Genomic DNA, 20,319 nt, shown 5'->3' with positions numbered 1-20,319 from the left:
CGATTTCCCCCCATGACTGAGATAATAATAACACAACAAGAAATAATGGACAGAAGGAAAAGTACCACAGGACTGGAAGAATGCAAACATTGTACCGATTTATAAGGGAGAAAACAAGGAAGATTCATCAAATTACAGACTGGTGTCCCTGACAAGCACAGTAGCAAAAATTTGTGAAAAGATCATCAAAAATAGATGGGTTAAACATTTGGAAGAAAAAACTATACTGAATCCAAATCAATTGGGATTCAGACAGGGAAGATCATGTACAACAAACTTGATCTGCTTCTACTTGAGATTAATAGATATAATACAAGAGAGAAATGGTTGGGCAGACTGTGCCTTTCTGGACCTACAAAAGGCATTTGACATTTGATACAAGAAACTAATAAGGAAAAGAGAGTCAATAGGTAGCATCAGAGGAAAATTATTGGAATGGATGAAAGATTTCCTGACTGGGAGGAAAATGAGGGTAGTAATTAGAGATAAATTCTCAAACTGGGAAGAAATGGTATCTCTCCGCATCCAGTTCTTTCTTAAAATCATGTATAGTTTTAGCACTCACTGTTTTCTCTTTCAATTTATTCCATGTATCTATCACTCTATGTGGAAAGCTATTCTTTTTCAGATCTCTTCTGTAACTGTCCTTCTTAAGTTTCTTCTTGTATTTACCTAGTTGTATTTTGCGGGAAAGGGAGCTATGCTCATGGTGTCCCGCCTTTGTATCTCGCAGTGTCTAATTTGCTTTTAAACTCGTGAATGGTTTTTGCGCACACTAGTGTGTGTGTGTATTTACCTAGTTGTATTTTATGGGATGAAAGCTATGCTCTTAGTGACCCGTTTCCCTATCTCTCTGTATCCAGTTTATTCTTAAAATCTTGTATAGTTTTGGTATTCACTGTTTCTCTGTTTAGTTTGTTCCAGACATCAATCACTCTATGAGGGAAGCTATTCTTTTTCAAATCTCTTCTGTAACTGTCCTTCTTTAGATTCTTTTTGTGTCCTCTTGTTTCTCTTCTGTCCCATTTTAATAAGTCATCTCTATCAAGAATTTCCATCCCTTTCATAATTCTTTAAATGGTCAACAAATCACCTCTTTCTCTTCTCTGTTCCAGTGTTGATAGATGTAATTTCTTCAATCTTTGTTCATATGTATTTACCTAGTTGTATTTTACGGGATGAGAGCTATGCTCATAGTGACCTGTTTTCGTATGTCTCTGCATCCAGTTTGTTCTTAAAATTGTGTATAGTTTTGGCACTCACTGTTTCTCTGTTTAATTTGTTCCAGACATCAATCCCTCTATGTGGGAAGCTATTCTTTTTCAGGTCTCTTTTGTAACTGTCCTTCTTTAGCTTCTTTTCGTGTCCTCTTGTTTTCTCTTCGGTCCCATTTTAATAAGTTGTCTCTATCAAGAATTTCCATCCCTTTCATAATTCTGTATGTGTGTGTGTGTGTGTGTGTACGTGTGTGTGCATATCTTCATATTTTTTATATTACTGTGAATATGAACATTATTACTGTGAATATAAACATCATTTGATGCTAAACACGGACACTATTCATTTCATATTCCTTTGGAATTATTGAATCACAACAGCTTTTATTCCTACACATTTGATTTTAATACCTGTTAACTTCGTTTATGGCTAAACTGATATGAACCTATAAGAAACCTTCTCTCTCCTAGAGAACGGCTAATCCAAACAGCTCTTCCCTAAATCTGGTGGCACTATTTAAACAAATTCAATCAATATTTGGGAAGGAATGGATTACTGATTAAGGATACAAAGGGCACATGGCCTACAACCCAGGAATTTATCTCTTTCCTGGTAATGAACTTTATGTAAGCATAAAATAAATCATTTTTTGTGTTGAATCATCTCTTTCCTACACCCAGTATAAACAGAAGGAGCATTGTGATTCATTTCAAGTAAAGAGAAAAAAATACACAGTACAAAAACAGTAATCCCATGATAAAGGGTTGGATACTCATCTCCCTTGGTTCAAGAATAGATGGTGATGACTTCTCTACCACCTCCTCTCACCATCAAAACCCTTTCTAGACCTTCAGTTAGCACTTCCAAGAATTCCATGTAGTTGGATTCATTTTCTGGTCGTGAGGTCTTAGGAGGTCCAGGCAAGTTGATAATGACTAACTGGGCATTATGGGACTTGTTCACAATTACTTCATTAAGTTTAACAGCTGTGTGCATCCGTCGTACATTTGCTTCATCTCTGAAAATGGAAAAAATTAGATTTGATTAATAATATTTTAAACTACTACCTTGGAATTCAGTAGCTAGTAACAGACCTTGGGCCTCTCCACTGATATTTCTGGGTTATTGTGGGAGTTGCATTTACTCAACTGTAAATTCCTAATAAAAATATACCACAAAGAAATGAGTAATGTTTATAAATTTGTCTCTTTGAAGTATTTCCAAATTCCACATTCTACAAATTAAAGCACCTATACATTTTTTTCCTTCTGTCAAGGATCTTGTCTTCAGTTTTCCCAGTGATCTTGAGTCCCTCTCCCATTTCAAATTAAATTTTATAAATTTCTTTCACTTATTCAGGCATAACAATCAGGTTACCCCTCTTTTCTTCTAATGATGGCAGTTCCATACATGCATATATTTACACCAAAAGGGAATGTCAATCTATTGTTCTTTCACAACCATTCTCCACTCACACCTATCTCTTGTTCTCTCCCTTCCCTGCTTAACAGACATTCCCCTTTAATTGAAGGCTCCCTTCACCCCATCCATCCATCCTGTTCTTGTTCTTCCCCCCTGAGATGGTTCCAAGCCTTAGGTTATCTACAAAAATTTCACACACAAACAAAAGGAAGGGAAGATGATGTAGCTTCCATAACACAGGATTTATATACCACCCCAGGAGTACCCCGAATAGGTGAGGTAGTTAGGTAGGAAAAGGTAGAGGCATAGGAGTGGGAATCCAAGGTCAAGGGGACTAAACAAGGGTCAATCGACACATGGCGACAAGGCCCTCACTCAAGGCATCATTAAGATAAGATCGTCGTAACCAACAGGTCAGTAGATCTTCATCTCACTCCACTTTTCCTTATCTTCTTTATTTCTCTATATATATGTATATTGAAAGTGAAATAATGTAGAATAGCTTGGATAAGTGTGATAGTTATATTATTTGGAGAAAAAAAATTGTAGGAAGATCATCAAGATTAGGTGGTGATAACCAACAGATGTCAACTGACTTTTTGGAAAGAAAAACTGCCAATCCAAGGCATCCAGACCCACTCACAATTACATGAAATAATAGAATCCAGAGAGGGGAACTACTGCAGTGTGGCCAATGTTACTCAATGTACGCTGAGGTAAAAAATTAGGCTGAGGAAAGAGATTGAGGCCTATTATGATAATGCTTTGTGTTATCTATCTATTTATTTCTTTTATGGCCGGTTATATAATTTTCTAAGCTATTCCATATATTTATCCATCTATATGGAAAACTGTATTTCTTCACATCCTATTGACATATAGTCTTTCTTAATTTACTCCAATGACCTCTTAAAGCCCTCCCATCTTTAATCAGATCTCTTCTATCAATGCAATATATCCCCTCTAGTGACATGAACACTGTAATCATGTCACCTCTTTCTCTTTGATCTCTCAAAGTTGGCAGACTACTTTTAATCTTTCCTTATATGATTTATCTGCCAGGCTGGGGACCAGTTTGGTTGCTGTCATTTGTATTCTCTCAATCTTGTTTATATCCTTCACTTTGTGTGGGGACCATACTACTGATGCATATGTCTTGGACATATCAGGGTTTCCATGAGTTTTTTAATTATCTTTTCATCCATATAATGAAATGCCACTTTAATCTTCCGCAGTAGTCCATAGGTTGGATTCAACAAAACAAAGGGGATGCAATACCACTAAATGTTGGACATGGACTATACAATTACTGGATTAAAAACAGAGACAAGAAACAGGGAGAAGGAATCATGTTCTTGGCCAAGAAAAACTTGAATGTGACAAAAATTGCGGAGGGGAGGGCAAAGGTAATGTAGAAATGATCATGATAAAAGTCGAAGACAAGGAAATGAAAAGTAGAAAGTTTGTAATGACTTATGTGCCCCCAAAAATGAACGGTTGGAAGGAGAACAAGCATATGAAAATGCTAGAAGATAGAAGGCATTCATTAAATGAGGTACTAATGGGCGGAGGTAACCTGGTAATTATGGGGGACTTTAATTACAGAGAAATTTGTTGGGAGGACATGACAGTGAAAGGCAGAGAAGATTTGTGGGGTAATGTATTACTGGACATGACCATGGAATATACAATGACACAGTGGGTCAGTGAAAACACCAGATACAGAAATGAGGAGCCATCAAGACTAGATTTAACCACTTCCATACGGTGATGACCTATGTAGGCATCATGAGGACCAAGTGGGTATGCGATGATGCTGACATCGGCGTCTTGATTATATTTATTGTAGTCGTACCTACGTAATCTCCATTCTCTCTAAACTGGCTTCATCATATTTTCTATGGTTATCAAAATTCATGGGTGAAAGAGAACGAATGATTGAGCATTGACTTTATTTTTTATAATGCGATTATTATGACGCAACATCGCACGTCGGGCAGCTAATGCTGGCAGACATGCGATGTGCCCCGGAGTGAAGAGGTTAAAGAAGGAAAAATACCAAAAGACTGGAAAAATGCTAACATTGTACCAATATATCAAGGAGGAAACAAGGAAGAACCAACTAACTACAGACTGGTCTCACAAACAAGCACTATAACCAAAATTTGTGAGAAAATCATCAAGAACAGATGGGTAAAACATCTGGAAGAAAATAATATAATAAACCCAAGACAACTTGGGTTCAGACAAGGAAGATCATATACCACAAACTTAATATGTTTTTACTCAAAATTGACATAGTGCAAGAAAGGAATGGATGGGCTGATTATGCCTTCCTGGACTTACAAAAAGCTTTCAACAAGGTACCACACAAAAAATTATTTAAAAAACTGGAACATATAGGAGGGATACAAGGGAACATACTAAAATGGAGTTTGGAAAAAGTAAAAATAGAATATCAGGACAATTTAAAATTGGAACTAAGGAGGTAAAGAGAGTGGAACTCAAATTGGATATCTAAAGAATTTTGGGAACAACTAGTGGACAAGATCCAGTCTTTTTACATGTTCACTGAATGAAGGTATTGTGCCGCTTGATTGGAAAAGGGCACATGTGGTGCCAATTCACAAAGGGGAAAACAAGGAGACACCACTAAATTATAGGTCAGTATCACTAACAAGCACAATTGTGAAATGTGAAAGGATTGTGAAAGATCAATAGACCAAATATCTTGAAAAGATGAACATGTTGACAAACAGTCAGTTTGGCTTCAGATCTGGAAGGTTGTGTGTGTCAAACCTTTTAAGCTTTTACTTGAGAGTGACTGATGTGCTGCAAGAGAGAGGGGTGGGGGGGACTCACCTAGAGAAGATATTTGATAAAGTACCTCACAGTCGACTTATGTGCAAATTGGAGCATGTTGGAGGACTGAGCGGCAAACTACTAGAATGAATGACTTTTTTAAATAAAGATACAGGAGGACAGTAATAATGGATAGGATGTCAAGATGAAAAGCAGTAACAAGCAGAGTTCCACAGGGTTCAGTGCTTGCACCAATAATGTTTCTTGTCTATGTCAGTGACATGATGGAAAGTACAAAAAGCTATGCCAACATGTTTGTAGATGATGTAAATATCATGAGACGAGCAAAAAAGAAGTAGGACAGTAGACTATTGCAAAAGTATCTAAACACCATTTTTGCATGGAGCCAAGAATGGGAAATGAGGTTCAATACTAAAAAATGCAAATTATTGAAAATGACTAATAGTGGCAAAAAGGCCATCCTTAAACTATTCTTTGGGAAGTGAACTCATTACAAAAGCAAAAGAGGAGGACTTTGCAGTGCTGATAAAAGACAAACTGTCACCTGACAGATATATCAGCAGGATTGTGGGAGAGATATATGGACTACTGCAGAAGATTAAAGTAGTGTTCCACTATATTGAAGAAATGATGAAAAAACTCATTGAAACCCTGATATGTCCAAGACTGGAATATGCATCATTAGCATGGTCACCACGCAGAGTGAAGGATATAATAAAGATTGAGATAATACAAAGGGCAGCAGTAACAAACTGGTTCCCAGCTTGATATAACCTATATGACAAAAAACTAAAAACACTGGGTCTGCCAACTTTGAAAGATTGAAGAGAAAGAAGTGATATGATTACAGTGTTCAGGTCACTAATGGGGATAGACTGCATTCACAGAGATCTCCTGATTAAAGATGGGAGGGCTTTAAGAGGTCATGGGTGTAAATTAAGAGAGACCATATGTTTAAGGGATAAGAAGAAAAATATTTTCCATATAGATGCATATGTGGAATATCTTGGAAGGTGATATAGCCCAAGCTCAAACAATACACAGGTTCAAATCTAAATATGATAATTGGAAATCAAAGATATAGATTAAGTTGGAACTGTACATGAATTTGAGTCTAGGTATGTTAGAAAATTAGAGAATAGGAGATGGGACCCAACAAGTGTTGCTCCTTTCCTGTATACTACAATTAGGTAAACACACACACACAATAAATACTTGGAATAATCTTGGAAGTGATACAGCCAAAGCTCAAACAATATATGAGTTTAAATCTAAATATGTTGACTGGAAATCAAGGATACAGATTAAGTTGGAACTGTACATGAATTTGATGCTAGGTTTAAAAGAAAAAAAATTAGAGAATACAAGACAGGATCCAATGAGCATTATTCCTTTCCTGTATACTAAATATACCATACGTATATCAAGGGCAAGAGCTTTTTCCTCCTTCCAGGGAAGGTAGGCAAAGTCAAAGACATAAATCTACTCCCACCCATTTCATCCCCACATTGTATACTACAATTAGGTAAATACATACACTCATACAATACATGAGTTCAAATCTAAATATGATAATTGGAAATCAAGGATATAGATTTAGTTGGAACTGTACATAAATTTGAGGCTAGGTATGGTAAAAGATTAGAGAACAGGAGATGGGACCCAACAGGTGTTGTTCTTTTCCTGTATACTACAATTAGGTAAATACTCATTGGGTCTAACCTCCTATTCTCTAATCTTTTATCATACCTAGGCTCAAATTCATGTACAGTTCCAACTTAATCCTTGATTTCCAATTATCATATTTAGATCTGAACTCATGCACTGTTTGAGCTTGAGCTGCATCACCTTCTATACTGTTCCATGTATTTATGCATCTACTTGGAAAATTGTATTTCTTCATATCATTTAGACAGTGATCTTTCTTAATTTGCTCCCATGACCTCTAGCCCTCCCATCTTTAATCAAGACATCTCTTCTGTGAATGTAATCTATCCCCTTTTGTGACCTAAATACTGTAATCATATCACTTCTTTCTCTTCAATCTTTCAAAGTTGGCAGAACCAGTCTTTCCTCATATGGTCTATCTGGTGGGCTGAGGACCAGTTTGGTTGCTCCCCTTTATATTCTATCAATCTTGCTTATATCCTTTACTCTGTGTGGGGACCACACTACTGACACATATTCCAGTCTAGGACAGATCAGGGATTCAACGAGTTTTTCATCATCCCTTCATCCATATAGTGAAATGTTACTTTGAACTTCTGCAGTAGTCTGTACATCTCTCCTACAATCCTGCTGATATGTGTGTCAGGTGACAGTTTGTCTTTTATCAACAATCCCAAATCTTTCTTATCTTTTGCTTTTGTAATGAGTTCACTTCCCAAGGATGGTCTTCTGCCACTATTCCCTTTTTCTAGTGCTTTGCATTTTATGATATTGAATTTTACTTCTCATACTCGGCTCCAAGCAAAAAGTCTGTCAGGTGTCTGAACTTTAAACAATATGTCCATTACAAGGTTTGCTGATATAATGGAGATGTCCATTATAATGTAATTTTCATAATATAATGGGCAATCACAAGTGATGGACAGGTCTATGCCCTTTTTTCATCCTTGCACTTGTACTAACACAAATAGTCTAATGTAATTTAGCACATCAAAGAACCTAGTTGTATTTTATGGGAAGGGGAGCTATGTTCATGGTGTCCCGCCTTTGTATCTTGCAGTGTCTAGTCTGCTCTTAAATTTATGGTGTACAGGTGTCTGTACTTTAGACAATGTATACATTATGAAATTTGTTGATATAAGGAACATGTCCATTATAATAAAATTTTCATAATATAATAAGCAATCATCAATGATGGACAGGTGGTCCCCAAAACAGCCCCACAGTGAAAATAGTATGTCACACTATGATTATAAACATAATGTGACATACTATTATATGGTGAAAATAGTCACCCAATTACTTTATTTTCCACTCAACTCTACATCCCCCTCATCCCATTCAATATCTGTGTAACAAAACTTACGGTTTAATAGACAGAAGTTTCTTGAAACTTTCAGATTTTGACTTCTTCTCTGCATCCCCATCTGATGCTTCAACCTGAAGAAAAAATATACAAAATTTAATGAAGAACTATACTATTTAGGTTCGGACACAAAATTTTCAATTTTTTTTTTTTAACCCTTAAATTATTGTTGCATATGAAAGGCAATTTTATTAGAAACAAAATGCTTTTTAAATTTTTTAAATAACTTAAAAAACAAGGGAGATATGAATTTTTGGCTAGAAAAATGTTAGAATTAAGGGTGATAATTTGTAAAGATTTCGGTAAAGAAATACACATCAACTCTAAACCACTGGTCCAATTTGATTAAAATTTGGAATACCTGGGTTTTATGGATCAACAAATTACATGAGCATATCAAAAACAATGTGAGACATCTCCATCATACCATATTTGCCTTTTCATGGCAACCATTAAGTTGTCAATTTTCAGATTATCATCAATAGAAACCAAACCACTGGCCCAATTGACATGCAATTTGGCATATGAAGGTTTTATGGGTCAATAAATCACCTGAGCATGTCAATAACATTGGAGGACCTTCTTCTTATACCATTCTTACTAGCACCTATCATGTTGCCATGGCAACTGTTGTCAATTCAGAAATACAGGTAGTCGTCGACTTACGACCTATGCGACTTACGACTGATCGACTTTACGACCACAAGATAGTGCAATAATATTTAACATTTAATAGAGTAATAGATTTGCAATGTTATGCTTGGCAGTGCAGTACAATTACTTTGCACGCTGCGAGACCAGAGTACGATAGTTTTGGCAGGCTGCCAGCAGCGTCAGCTTCCCTCTCTTTCAGGAGCATGTGGTATTTCTGACTTCATTCATTACAAGGATTATATCTTTAAATTTTTTGTGCTTCAAACCCCCATCAAGATGTCTAAAAGAAAATTATCTTTCGATATTTCCAAGCCTGCCAAGACACAAAGAAAGGCTCTTGATCTTGACACGAAAATGAAACTGATAAAACATTATGAAGGCGGGAAGAAAGTAAATGTGATAGCACGTGAACTTCAGTTATCACATTCTACAGTGTCGATAATTTTAAAAGACAAAGAGAAGATCCCAATTTTGCCTTGCATTTTATATTTCTATATGTTTTGCAATTAATAAGATGTAACAGTAAAACTTTTTATGCCTAGTCTGTTGTCGATAACAATGTTCGGTACAGCATTTTGCATTTTTATGTTTTGCAATATTTTCGGTACAGTACATGAACGAAAAGAATGTGTTTTGAATTTTTTTTTCCTAATTTTGCCTTGCATTATGTATTCTTATGTTTTGCAATTAATAAAATGTAACAGTAAACTTTGTTTATGCCTAGTCTGTTGTCGATAGAAATATTTTCGGTACAGTGCGTAAACGAAAAGAATGTGTTTTGAAATAAAAAAAAATTCCTAATTTTGCCTTGCATTTAGTATTTTTAATGTTTTGCGATTAATAAGATGTAAACTATACAGTACAATGATTTTAATTTAACCAACAAAAAAGTATTTGTAGGTCAAAGATGACAGGACTTTATTCAGTATTATAGTATACGTAAGCTACGTTTCCTAAAGACAATTATAAAAATATTAATGAATATTAAACAACGCAGCTCAAAGATAATAAGATTTTATTCAGTATGCATACGTTTCCTAAAGAAAGTCTGATGATAAAATGATAAAAATGTTAAAAAATACAGTACAAAATATCATAGGTGATGATAGGATTTTATTCAGTATGCTTAGGCCTAGGCTACATTTCCCAAAGAAAATCAGATAAAATTATAAAAAGGTTAAAAAATACTATACAACATAGTTCAAAGATGCTAAGATTATTTCAGTATGCTAAATATAATATATAATACATATATATACAGTGACAAAAATAATATTTAAATGGTAATATATACTGTATATATATAAAGTCTGACTTGCGTCCAGATCGACTTACGACCTGTCTGTCGGAACCGAACTCGGTCGTAAATCGACGACCTGTAATGAAATCCATACCGCTGGCCCAATTGACATGCAACTTGGCATGTGATGGTTTTATGGGTCAACAAATCACCTGAGCATGTCATTAACATTGCAGGACCTTCTTATACCATTCTTACTAACACCTATCATGTTGCCATGGCAACTGTTGTCAATTTAGAAATAATAAAATCCAAACCACTGGCCCAATTGACATGCAATTTGGCATGTGTAGGTTTTTGGGTCAACAAATCACCAAATGTCTATTTCTTATTACACTTTAATCCACCAAGACATTTACTTGCTTCTCTCAATCTACATTCTACCTCCACCCCCACTCCTCATTTTCCTGCCACAATTGCACCCAAGTATCTAAAACTATCCACTTCCTCTAGTCTCTCTCCCTTAATACTCACTTCCAGCCTGCTGCCACTCTCTCCCCTTGTACATCTCATCACCTTACTTTTGCTCACATTAATCTTCAGCTTCCTTCTTTCACATACCTTCTCAAACTGTCACTAACTTCCTCAATCCCTCCTCTGATCCTGCTACAAGCGCAGTGTCATCAGCAAACAGCAACTGGCTTATTTCCCACTTTTCTCCATTTTCTTTAACCATCTCCAATCCCTGACCAACTACCCTTGCATTCACCTCTTTCACCACCCTATCCATGTATAGATTGAACTGCCAGGGCAACATAACACATCCCTGATGAAGTCCCACCTTTATATCAAACTATTCACTCTCTCCATTTCTAATCCTAACACAATCTCTACTACTCTCATAAAAACTCTTGACTGCTCTTAACAGCTTTCCTCCTATCCCATATATCTGAAATACCTCCCACAGTGCCTTTTCCAAATCCATAAAAGCCCAAAAAAACATCCTTACCTTTTCCTAGCTTTCTCACATATCTGTCTTACCACAAAAATCTGATCTACACAACCCTTACCTGTCCTAAAACCACACTGTTCCTCACCAATTACTCCCTCTGTTCCTCTCCTAATTCTCTCAATCAAGACCCTCCCATAAGTCTTCCCAACTACACTCAACAGTCTGATCCCTCTGAAAATACTACACTCACACTTGTCCCCCTTTCCCTTGTAAAGTGGAACTACACAGGCACTCCTCCAGTCCTCCGGCACTCTACCCTCTCTTAAACAAATATCAAATAACCTCACCATCTAGTCCACCATAACTGTACCTCTTTTTTTCAGACATTCTTCATGGCATCCATCCAACCCAGGTGCCTTACCTGCTCTCATCATCTTAACAGCTGCTTTCACTCCATCTTACCCTATTTTTCCTCCATTTTCCTCACTCACTCTCATTTTCTTAGCACTTCCCACTGCAACTACCTTTCCCTCCCTATCCTCCTTTACATTTAGCAACTCCCTAAAATACTCTGTCCATCTTCCTCTCACTGCCTTCTCTTCTGTTATCATCTCTCCATCTGCACCTTTTACCTTTTCTTCTCTACTTGATCCACCTCCTCTTCCTCTTTTAATTTCTTTCCAAAACATCTTTTTATTACTTTCAAAATTTTCTGTAATACTCTTACCCCATTTCACATCTGCTCTCTTCTTTGCCTCCTTTATCTTATGCTTAACTTCCCTTCTCTTTACTTTGTACCTCTCATACAATTCCCTCGTCTTAATTTGTAGCCAATCTATGAAAACCTGCTTCTTTTCTACAGCCTTCTTTGCTTCCTCATCCCACCACTCACTACCCTTCCTTCTATTTCCTCCTGCCCTCCTTGTTCCACACACTATCTTTGCATACCTTATGACTCCCTCCTTGAACCATCCCCATTCCTCCTCCACTCCTAGTTCTACTCTATCATTCACTCCTTCCCACTCCTCTCTCAGCTTCTTCTTATACTCCTCCTTTTCTTTCCCATTTAAACAATTCACTCTGAGTACCTCCCTACCTTCTGCCCTTTTCCTCTTTCTCCACCTATTCTCCACTCTCAATTTACCTTCCACCAGAAAATGATCTGATATTCCCCCACTCTCTCCCCTTAGAACATGTACATCCTTAACTCTTCCTACCGTACTCCTGGTCACCACTATATAGTCCATTAATGCTCTATCTGCCACCCTTCCATCCACCACCCTCTCCCATGTGTACTTATGCTTGACTTTCTTCCTAAACACTGTATTTTCTATCATCAGCTCTCTTTCGAGACACAACTCCACCATCAATTCTCCACTAAGATTTTTACCTGGAACTCCATACTTCCCAATCACTCTGTCTCTTGGTTCCTTTCCTACCCTAGCATTAAGGTCTCCCAATACAACTACATTGACATTTCTCCCTAATCCCTCTATGCACTCATTTAAATCTACCCAAAAAGCCTCCCTTTACTCTATGCTCTTCTCACTACCAGGTCCATACACACTTACAATAACCCAAATCTCTCTACCCCTGGTTACCACTACATAGTCCATTAACGCTTTATCTGCCACCCTTCCATCCACAACCCTCTCCCATGTGTACTTATGCTTGACTTTCTTCCTAAACACTGTATTTGTTATAATCAGCTCTCTTTCAAGACGCATCTCCACCATCAACTCTCCACTACGATTTTTTCCTGGAACTCCACACTTCCCAACCACCCCATCTATTAGTTTATTTCCTACCCAAGCATTAAGATCTCCCAAATACCACTACATTGACATTTCTCCCTAATTTCTCTATGTGTTCATTTAGATCTATCCAAAAAGCCTCCCTTTCCTCTACACTCTTCTCATTCTCAGACATGCACTTACAAAAACCCACATCTCCCTTCCCAGTTTCACCTTCATCCACATTAACTTTGAAGCAACCTTCCACTCCACCACATGTTTACCTATCTCTTTTACTAGTATAGCCATCCCTTCTCTCCCTCATCCTCTCTTCACTCCTGAGATCCTCCCAACTACACTCCCAAACTCAAACTCGCCAACACATCCATCTTTCTTCTCATAAACATACTGCCCATCTCTTCCCTTTTACTTTCATCTGTACCACATTTCTAGTTGGAAAGCTCCTCCCAGACCCTCTTATGCTTTTACTTTTTTATAGTAATGTCCCCTTTGGGGCTATAGAGAGTAGGATTCCTAGTCCTATCCCCATCCCTTTTTTTGTCACCTTTAAAGACTCAAGTGCGAGCACTCAGTGGCAGTATTCTTCTCCCCCAGCACAGGGTTCGGGAAAAAAAAAAAAAAAAAAAAAAAAAAAAAAGAGGAAATGAACATTCAGATAAGTGGTACAGGACTGGGGTGACAACATAATAGAGGGATATTTGCAGTATAATAAAGTATCATTTCTCTGTGAATAGAGATTACCTCTATCACACACAAAATGATGTGTGGCTCTATTCCATAGGGGCGCCCCATATAGACCTCAAAGTATCAGCTGCATGCTACTGAGTAGCTTAACCACTTCCATACGGTGACGCCTACGTAGGCATAATGAGGAGCAAGTGGGTACGCGATGATGCCGACGTCAGCATCTTGATTATATTTATTGTAGTCGTACCTACGCAACCTCCATTCTCTCTAAACTGGCTTCATCATATTTTCTATGGATATCAAAATTCATGGGTGAAAGAGAATGAACGATTGAGCACCGACTTTATTTTTTATAATGCGATTATTATGACGCAACATCGCACATCGGGCAGCTAATGCTGCCAGACGTGCGATGTGCCCCGGAGTGAAGAGGTTAACCCCACAATAACATGCAGCCAATACCCCAGACAGAGGTATATAATACCCTCCAGCCTCTCCATCATACAGATCAATCTCATAACTATCCACCATATTCAAACTGATGGAAAGAGTAATGGAAAAAATATAACTAATCTTCCTACTTCATGAAATCAACATAAATTCAAGGAAGGCCACTTCACCATCACACTTTTCACAAACATCATACAAGTGTTGGAGGGATTGGACAAGAAGGCACCACTAGAAAGAATGGTCATGGTGGCATTAAACATCAACAAGGCATTTGATAAAGTTCCTAGACATTTACTATATTTCGTATAAACACCATGAGCTTCTTCCTCCCATATAAGGGAGGTAGCCAGTTAAGGTGTGTATCCACTCCCACCATTCCACTACCTATCCACCACATTTTATTTCCTTTTCATCATAGCTCCTAGTGGATGAAGGGTCATCCCTGGCTCCTGCCCATTGCCTGGGTCAGAAGCAGTGCAGCAAGACACAGCACATACATAGCATCCCTCTCTCCTTGTCCTCTCATGCAGAAAATAGAAGAGGTGGGGAGAAATCCCTTCAGGCTGTATCAAAATATCCATACACAACCACTCTTCACTTCACCCTATTCCCTACCTTCTCCCTTCCCTGTTCAACAGACATTCCCCTCTTGCTCATAGCCCCTTTTCACCCCATCCATCCATCTCATCCTCAGTCATCCCCACAAATTCATTCCATCCACATCTGCTTTCCACACTGTTTTTGGAAATCTTTCTTCACTCATTCTTTCCATGTGCCCAAACCACCCTAGGAATCTTTCATCAGTACAACACTTGCTGACACAAACCAATACACAAACACTTGGACATGTTCTACCTGCCCTCCAGTAACCCCACTCCCACCTCCCCAACCACAGCCAGCACCCTTATCCACTCCCAATTTCCCTTAGCCCTTACCCCTGATCAATACTCCCCTTCCTTTGTCCCCGATCTCTCCTTTCCCCCCCTCTAACCCAGATCCTACACCTTCCCCATTACCACCCCAACCTCAACCCCAGACGGCAACATACAACACATACAAAACACACAACATCAACATATTACAACACAACATTGACGGTATTAACACAAAAAAACATGAACTTGAACACTTTCTTAAACAACACAACATACACATTGCGATTATACAAGAAACAAAACTAAGACACTCACACAAAACACCATCATTTCATAACTACACCACCATCAGACAAGACCGGACCAACGGCAATGGCGGTGGACTCATCAGCCTGATCCATCACTCCATCTGTTTTGTGGACACAAGTGCCACAACCAAAATTCTCCTCCCTACCACAGATAACACAACAGAAATCCAATCCATTCGAATCCGCACAGGCAACAAATCAACACTGACAATAGTTAACATGTACATTCCCCCCCAATCATCCCCCACAGTTCCAAACACCTTCAGGCCTCACTTTAGGCAACTACCCTCAATCCCCAACCTGATCATGGGTGGTGACTTCAACGCCAAGTAGTCTGCCTGGTATGTCGACAACCCTGACACAGACAGAGGGCTTGATATACAGACTCAGTTTGACACATTGACTATCATGAACAACACACATATTCATACACATATCCCACACAAAGCCCTCTACACTCCCTCCTCTCCTGATATCACCTTCTGCTCCCCCTGCCTAACCCCAACAACATCATGGAGAGTGGTCGGAACCCTTGGTTCTGACCACCTTCCAATCATCATCATCACCAAAACAAGATGCACCCCAGTTGGCCACAGACACACATACACCAATTACAAGAGAGCTAACTGGGAAGCTTTTACTAAAGAGACAGAACAACATTTTGAATTACTTAACAGTACACCAATCACAAACATAAACAATGCTGTGCACACTTTTAATACAATCATACAAAACGCAGACAAGAGATACATCCCTAGAGGCAACAGAAAATCACACAACCCCAACTTCACACCAGAAATCCAAGACCTCATCAGACAACGTGACACACTTAAACATGATACCCCCACACCTATCCCTCAAAACATAGCAGACCAAATACAAACACTAAACACTGTGATTGCTAATAAAATACACAAACAAAAAACACAAAATTGGCAAAACTTAATCAATGCACTTGATCACAAAACAAACACCAGCAAATTGTACAAAATACTCAACAGCATTATACTATCCAACAGTAACACTACACGCTCTCACACAGCAATAATCACAACAGATAATCTACCCTCAAACAGACAACAAGCAAACGCACTCATACGTCATTTTGCACAGACAAGCCATCTCACTTCTCACCCTGACGTCCGACGCACCATTCGACGTAAGAAAGACTTCCCCACAGACTCAGACTATACACCCTTCATAGACAGTCAGACAAAACTCATAATACATAATCTCAAGCACTCATCTGCCTGTGGCCCTGATAACATAAGCAACACCCACCTAAAACACATTGGACCACAAGGTATACACGCACTCACAAACATTGCAAACTACAGCTATTCACACAACACTATACCTGACATCTGGAAGCATGGTAAAATAATCACCATTCCAAAACCGAACAAAGACCCAACAATCCCAACATCGCACCGCCCAATCACACTTCTCTGCACCCCCTCTAAAGTCATTGAACGCCTAATACTTAAACTTGTCACACCACATATTCCCCTTGCTGACTCACAACACGGTTTTAGGCCACTACACTCCATAAACACTCTTCTGATAAACCTCACACAAAGAATTTTAATGGCATCAATTCAGATAGGCCCCACCACAGAACATTTCTCATAACATTAGACATTAGTAAAGCTTTTGATGCTATCCCCCGCCACAAGCTAACAAATAAAATATATAACACAGACATGCACAATAACACCAAAAGATGGCTGGCCAATTATCTGGCAGGTAGGAATGCTTACGTGTCATATAATGGCCAATCATCGCACATCAGAAACATTAAGAATGGAGTACCACAGGGCTCAGTTCTATCCACCACACTATTTAATCTATACATGCATGACTTACCCACACCAGACACCTCAGAAATACAAATCTCTTCCTATGCAGATGACATAACAATCACATGCACACATCATAACACAGACAAAGCTGCAGAAATAATCCAGCCATACCTTGATACACTCAACACATGGTTCATCACAAACAGACTCATAATAGCTCCAACCAAATCTACAGCAACACTTCTCACCAACTGGACAATAGAACACAAGTACATACCTCATCTCTACATCAACAACACTCTAATACCACACACAAACACATACATCCATGTCTTTCAAACAACACATCACAAACATAAAAAACAAATGCACACCTAGACTTAACACACTTAAGTCAATCACTGGAACGACATTTGGACAAAACAAAGAAACTAATATAACAATATACAAACAATGCATACGCTCAGTGTTGAATTATGCGAGTCCTGCATGGGCTCCTAATCTCAGTGAGACACACCACAACACCCTTCAAATCATACAAAACAAAGCCCTATAAACAATTACAGGCTGCACAAATACAACACCAACAGACCATTTACACCATGAAACAAAAGTCCTCAAAGTCAAGGACCACCTCGACATGAGAGGCACACAAACACTTGCCGCAGCCACCACAAACACATCACACCTGCTACACTACATAGCAGAACACCCACACACACCAAGAAACATTAAAACAACACCCAAAGACCTTTATTATGCACAAATACTCTCTTCTCTTCCTCCACAACCACCAAATACCAGCCTCCGGAAACATATTCTTAATCATATCACTCATCGCTCCATTAACACACTGAAAGACAACACACTGCTGCATGCCAGACCCCCTGATATCCACCCTTCTGAATCCTCGCTCCCACGAAAGGACAGAGTCCACTTGGCCAGACTGCGGTGTGGCCACCACCCAGCACTTCTAAGCTACCAGAAGAGGCTGGATGACCGCATTGTGAACAGCTGCCCAGGATGTAACACTTCACCCCATACCATACAACACATAATGGAAGACTGCCAGCTCCTTTTCCAGACCTGCTCTCTTTACTTTCTCATCCTCCACCATACTTCACAGACACTTTATCTCAAACATATTCAAACTTCTCCTTTATGCATCTCTTAGATTCCAAGTCTCAGTCCCATACAGTGTTGTAGGCACAATCAACCCTGTATACAATCTTTTCTTTGCATCCATTCCTAAATCCCTATATCTCATGTCACTTTTCAGTTCCCTTAGACATTTCTTGATTTTCTCATTGTACAGTTTACCTCCACTCCCACTCCATTTCCTGCCACATACAACCCCAAATACTTAAAACTATCCACTCCCTCCAGTCTCTCTCTTCTAAGACTACTTCCAACTGGCTGCCACCCTCTCCCCTTTTACATCTCATTTTACTGTTATCCATAGTTATCTTCAACAAGAGGAACAGAGGGAGTAATTGGTGAGGAACAGTATGGGTTTAGGACAGGCTTATGACAGGGTAGACAGGAAGGCACTGTGGGAGGTATTACAGATATATGGGACAGGAGGAAAACTGTTAAGAGCAGTCAAGAATTTTTATAAGAGTAGTAGAAAGTTGATGGTTTGAGGTAAATGTGGGACTTCACCAGGGGTGTGTGATCTTGCCATGGCTGTTCAATTCATACATGGAAGGGGTGGTGTGAGAGGTAAATGCAAAGGTAATGGGCCGGGCATTGGAGATGGTTAAAGAATATGGAGAAAATTGGGAGATAAGCCGGTTGTTGTTTGCTGATGACATTGTGCTTGTAGCAAGATCAGAGGCAGGATTAAGGAACTTAGTGACAGAGTTTGAGAAGGTGTGTGAAAGAAGGAAGTTGAAAATGTGGGTAAAAGTAAGGTGATGAGATGTACAAGAGAGGGTGGCAGGAAATTGGAAGCAAGTATTAAGGGAGAGAGACTGGAGGGAGTGGATTGCTTTAATTACTTGGGGGCAAATGTGGCAGTAAAGGGAGTGGAGGTGGAGGTAGAATGTAGATTGAGAGAGGCAAGTAAATGCCTTGAGGTATTAAAAAGTATGATGAGAAATAGACATTTAGGAATGGATGCTAAAAGATTGTATGAAGGAGTGATTGTACCAGCATCACTGTATGGGGCAGAAACATAAGAGAAGAAGAGTTTAAATGTGTTTGAGATGAAATACCTGAGAAATACAGTAGGGGTTGCTAGGCTAGAGTGAGAAATGAGGAGGTGAGTGGGGGTGGAAAGGGAGTTGGGAGATAGGGTTGATGAAAGAGTATTGGGATGGTCTGGACATGTGGAAAGAATAAGTGAAGAAAGATTAGTAAAAGAGGTGTGGAAAGCAGAGGTGGAAAGAATGAACATAAGGGTGTGACCAAGGATGAGATGAATGGATAGGGTAAAGGGGCATTGTGAAAGTGGGGTATGTCTGTTGAGGAAGGGAGAAGACAGAAGATAGGGGTGAATGGAGAATGATTGTGTATGGATGATGCTGTAATGCATGGAAGGGAGTGGTTGGGGGATAGTTGATGAGGGCGTATGTGTGAACAATATTTTGATGCAGTCCAACGTGATTTCTCCTCATCTTCTCTTTTTCTACATGAGGGGATGGAGAGGGGGTGTCACTGATTAAATGAAGCAGCCTTACTGTGGATGTGCTGTGTCTTGCTGCAGTGGGAGGGATGGAGAGATGGTGAATGGGAATAGAGTATGTGGGGATGAAATGGGTAGCAGTGGATTTTTGCCTTTGACTTTGGCTATCTCTTTTGTAAAGGGGAAAAAGCCCTTGGTGTGTGTATGTATGTATGTACCTTCGACTTTCTCTTATCATATACTCCATCTCAAACTACATCTAACCTTGCCACAAGCACAGTGTCATCAGCAAACAACAACAGGCTTACCCCCCTCCTCTATGGCCAATCATCTCCAATTACTTACCCATCACTCTTACAGTTACCTCCCTGTACCACCCCACCCCCTATCCGAGAGTTGACACCTTGATGTGGTGGATAGGCTTGAGAATCTTAATGATTATAAAATCTATGTCAATAGAGAGGAAATCTCTGC

General features: G+C 39.0%; 1 protein-coding gene across 5 annotated transcripts in view; it reads right to left on the bottom strand.

The window, feature by feature from the left end:
- Nucleotides 1-1,738: 1,738 nt before the first annotated feature.
- Nucleotides 1,739-20,319, bottom strand: part of kcc (solute carrier family 12 member kcc) — a 731,707-nt gene continuing 713,126 nt past the window's right edge. For all 5 annotated transcript variants that reach the window (XM_076198824.1, XM_076198825.1, XM_076198828.1 and 2 more), the window contains 2 exons: nt 8,498-8,571; nt 1,739-2,236 (listed from right to left, as the gene is read on the bottom strand). In XM_076198824.1, the coding sequence (XP_076054939.1) occupies nt 2,005-2,236; nt 8,498-8,571 (306 nt within the window). In that variant the 3' untranslated portion in view covers nt 1,739-2,004. The remainder of the gene's footprint in view (nt 2,237-8,497; nt 8,572-20,319) is intronic.

Source organism: Oratosquilla oratoria, chromosome 15, assembly GCF_046742065.1.
Source record: "Oratosquilla oratoria isolate Oo_2021 chromosome 15, ASM4674206v1, whole genome shotgun sequence".
NCBI lineage: Eukaryota > Metazoa > Arthropoda > Malacostraca > Stomatopoda > Squillidae > Oratosquilla > Oratosquilla oratoria.
Note: the sequence above shows the minus strand (reverse complement) of the source record. Positions and strands in the feature narration are given on the sequence as shown.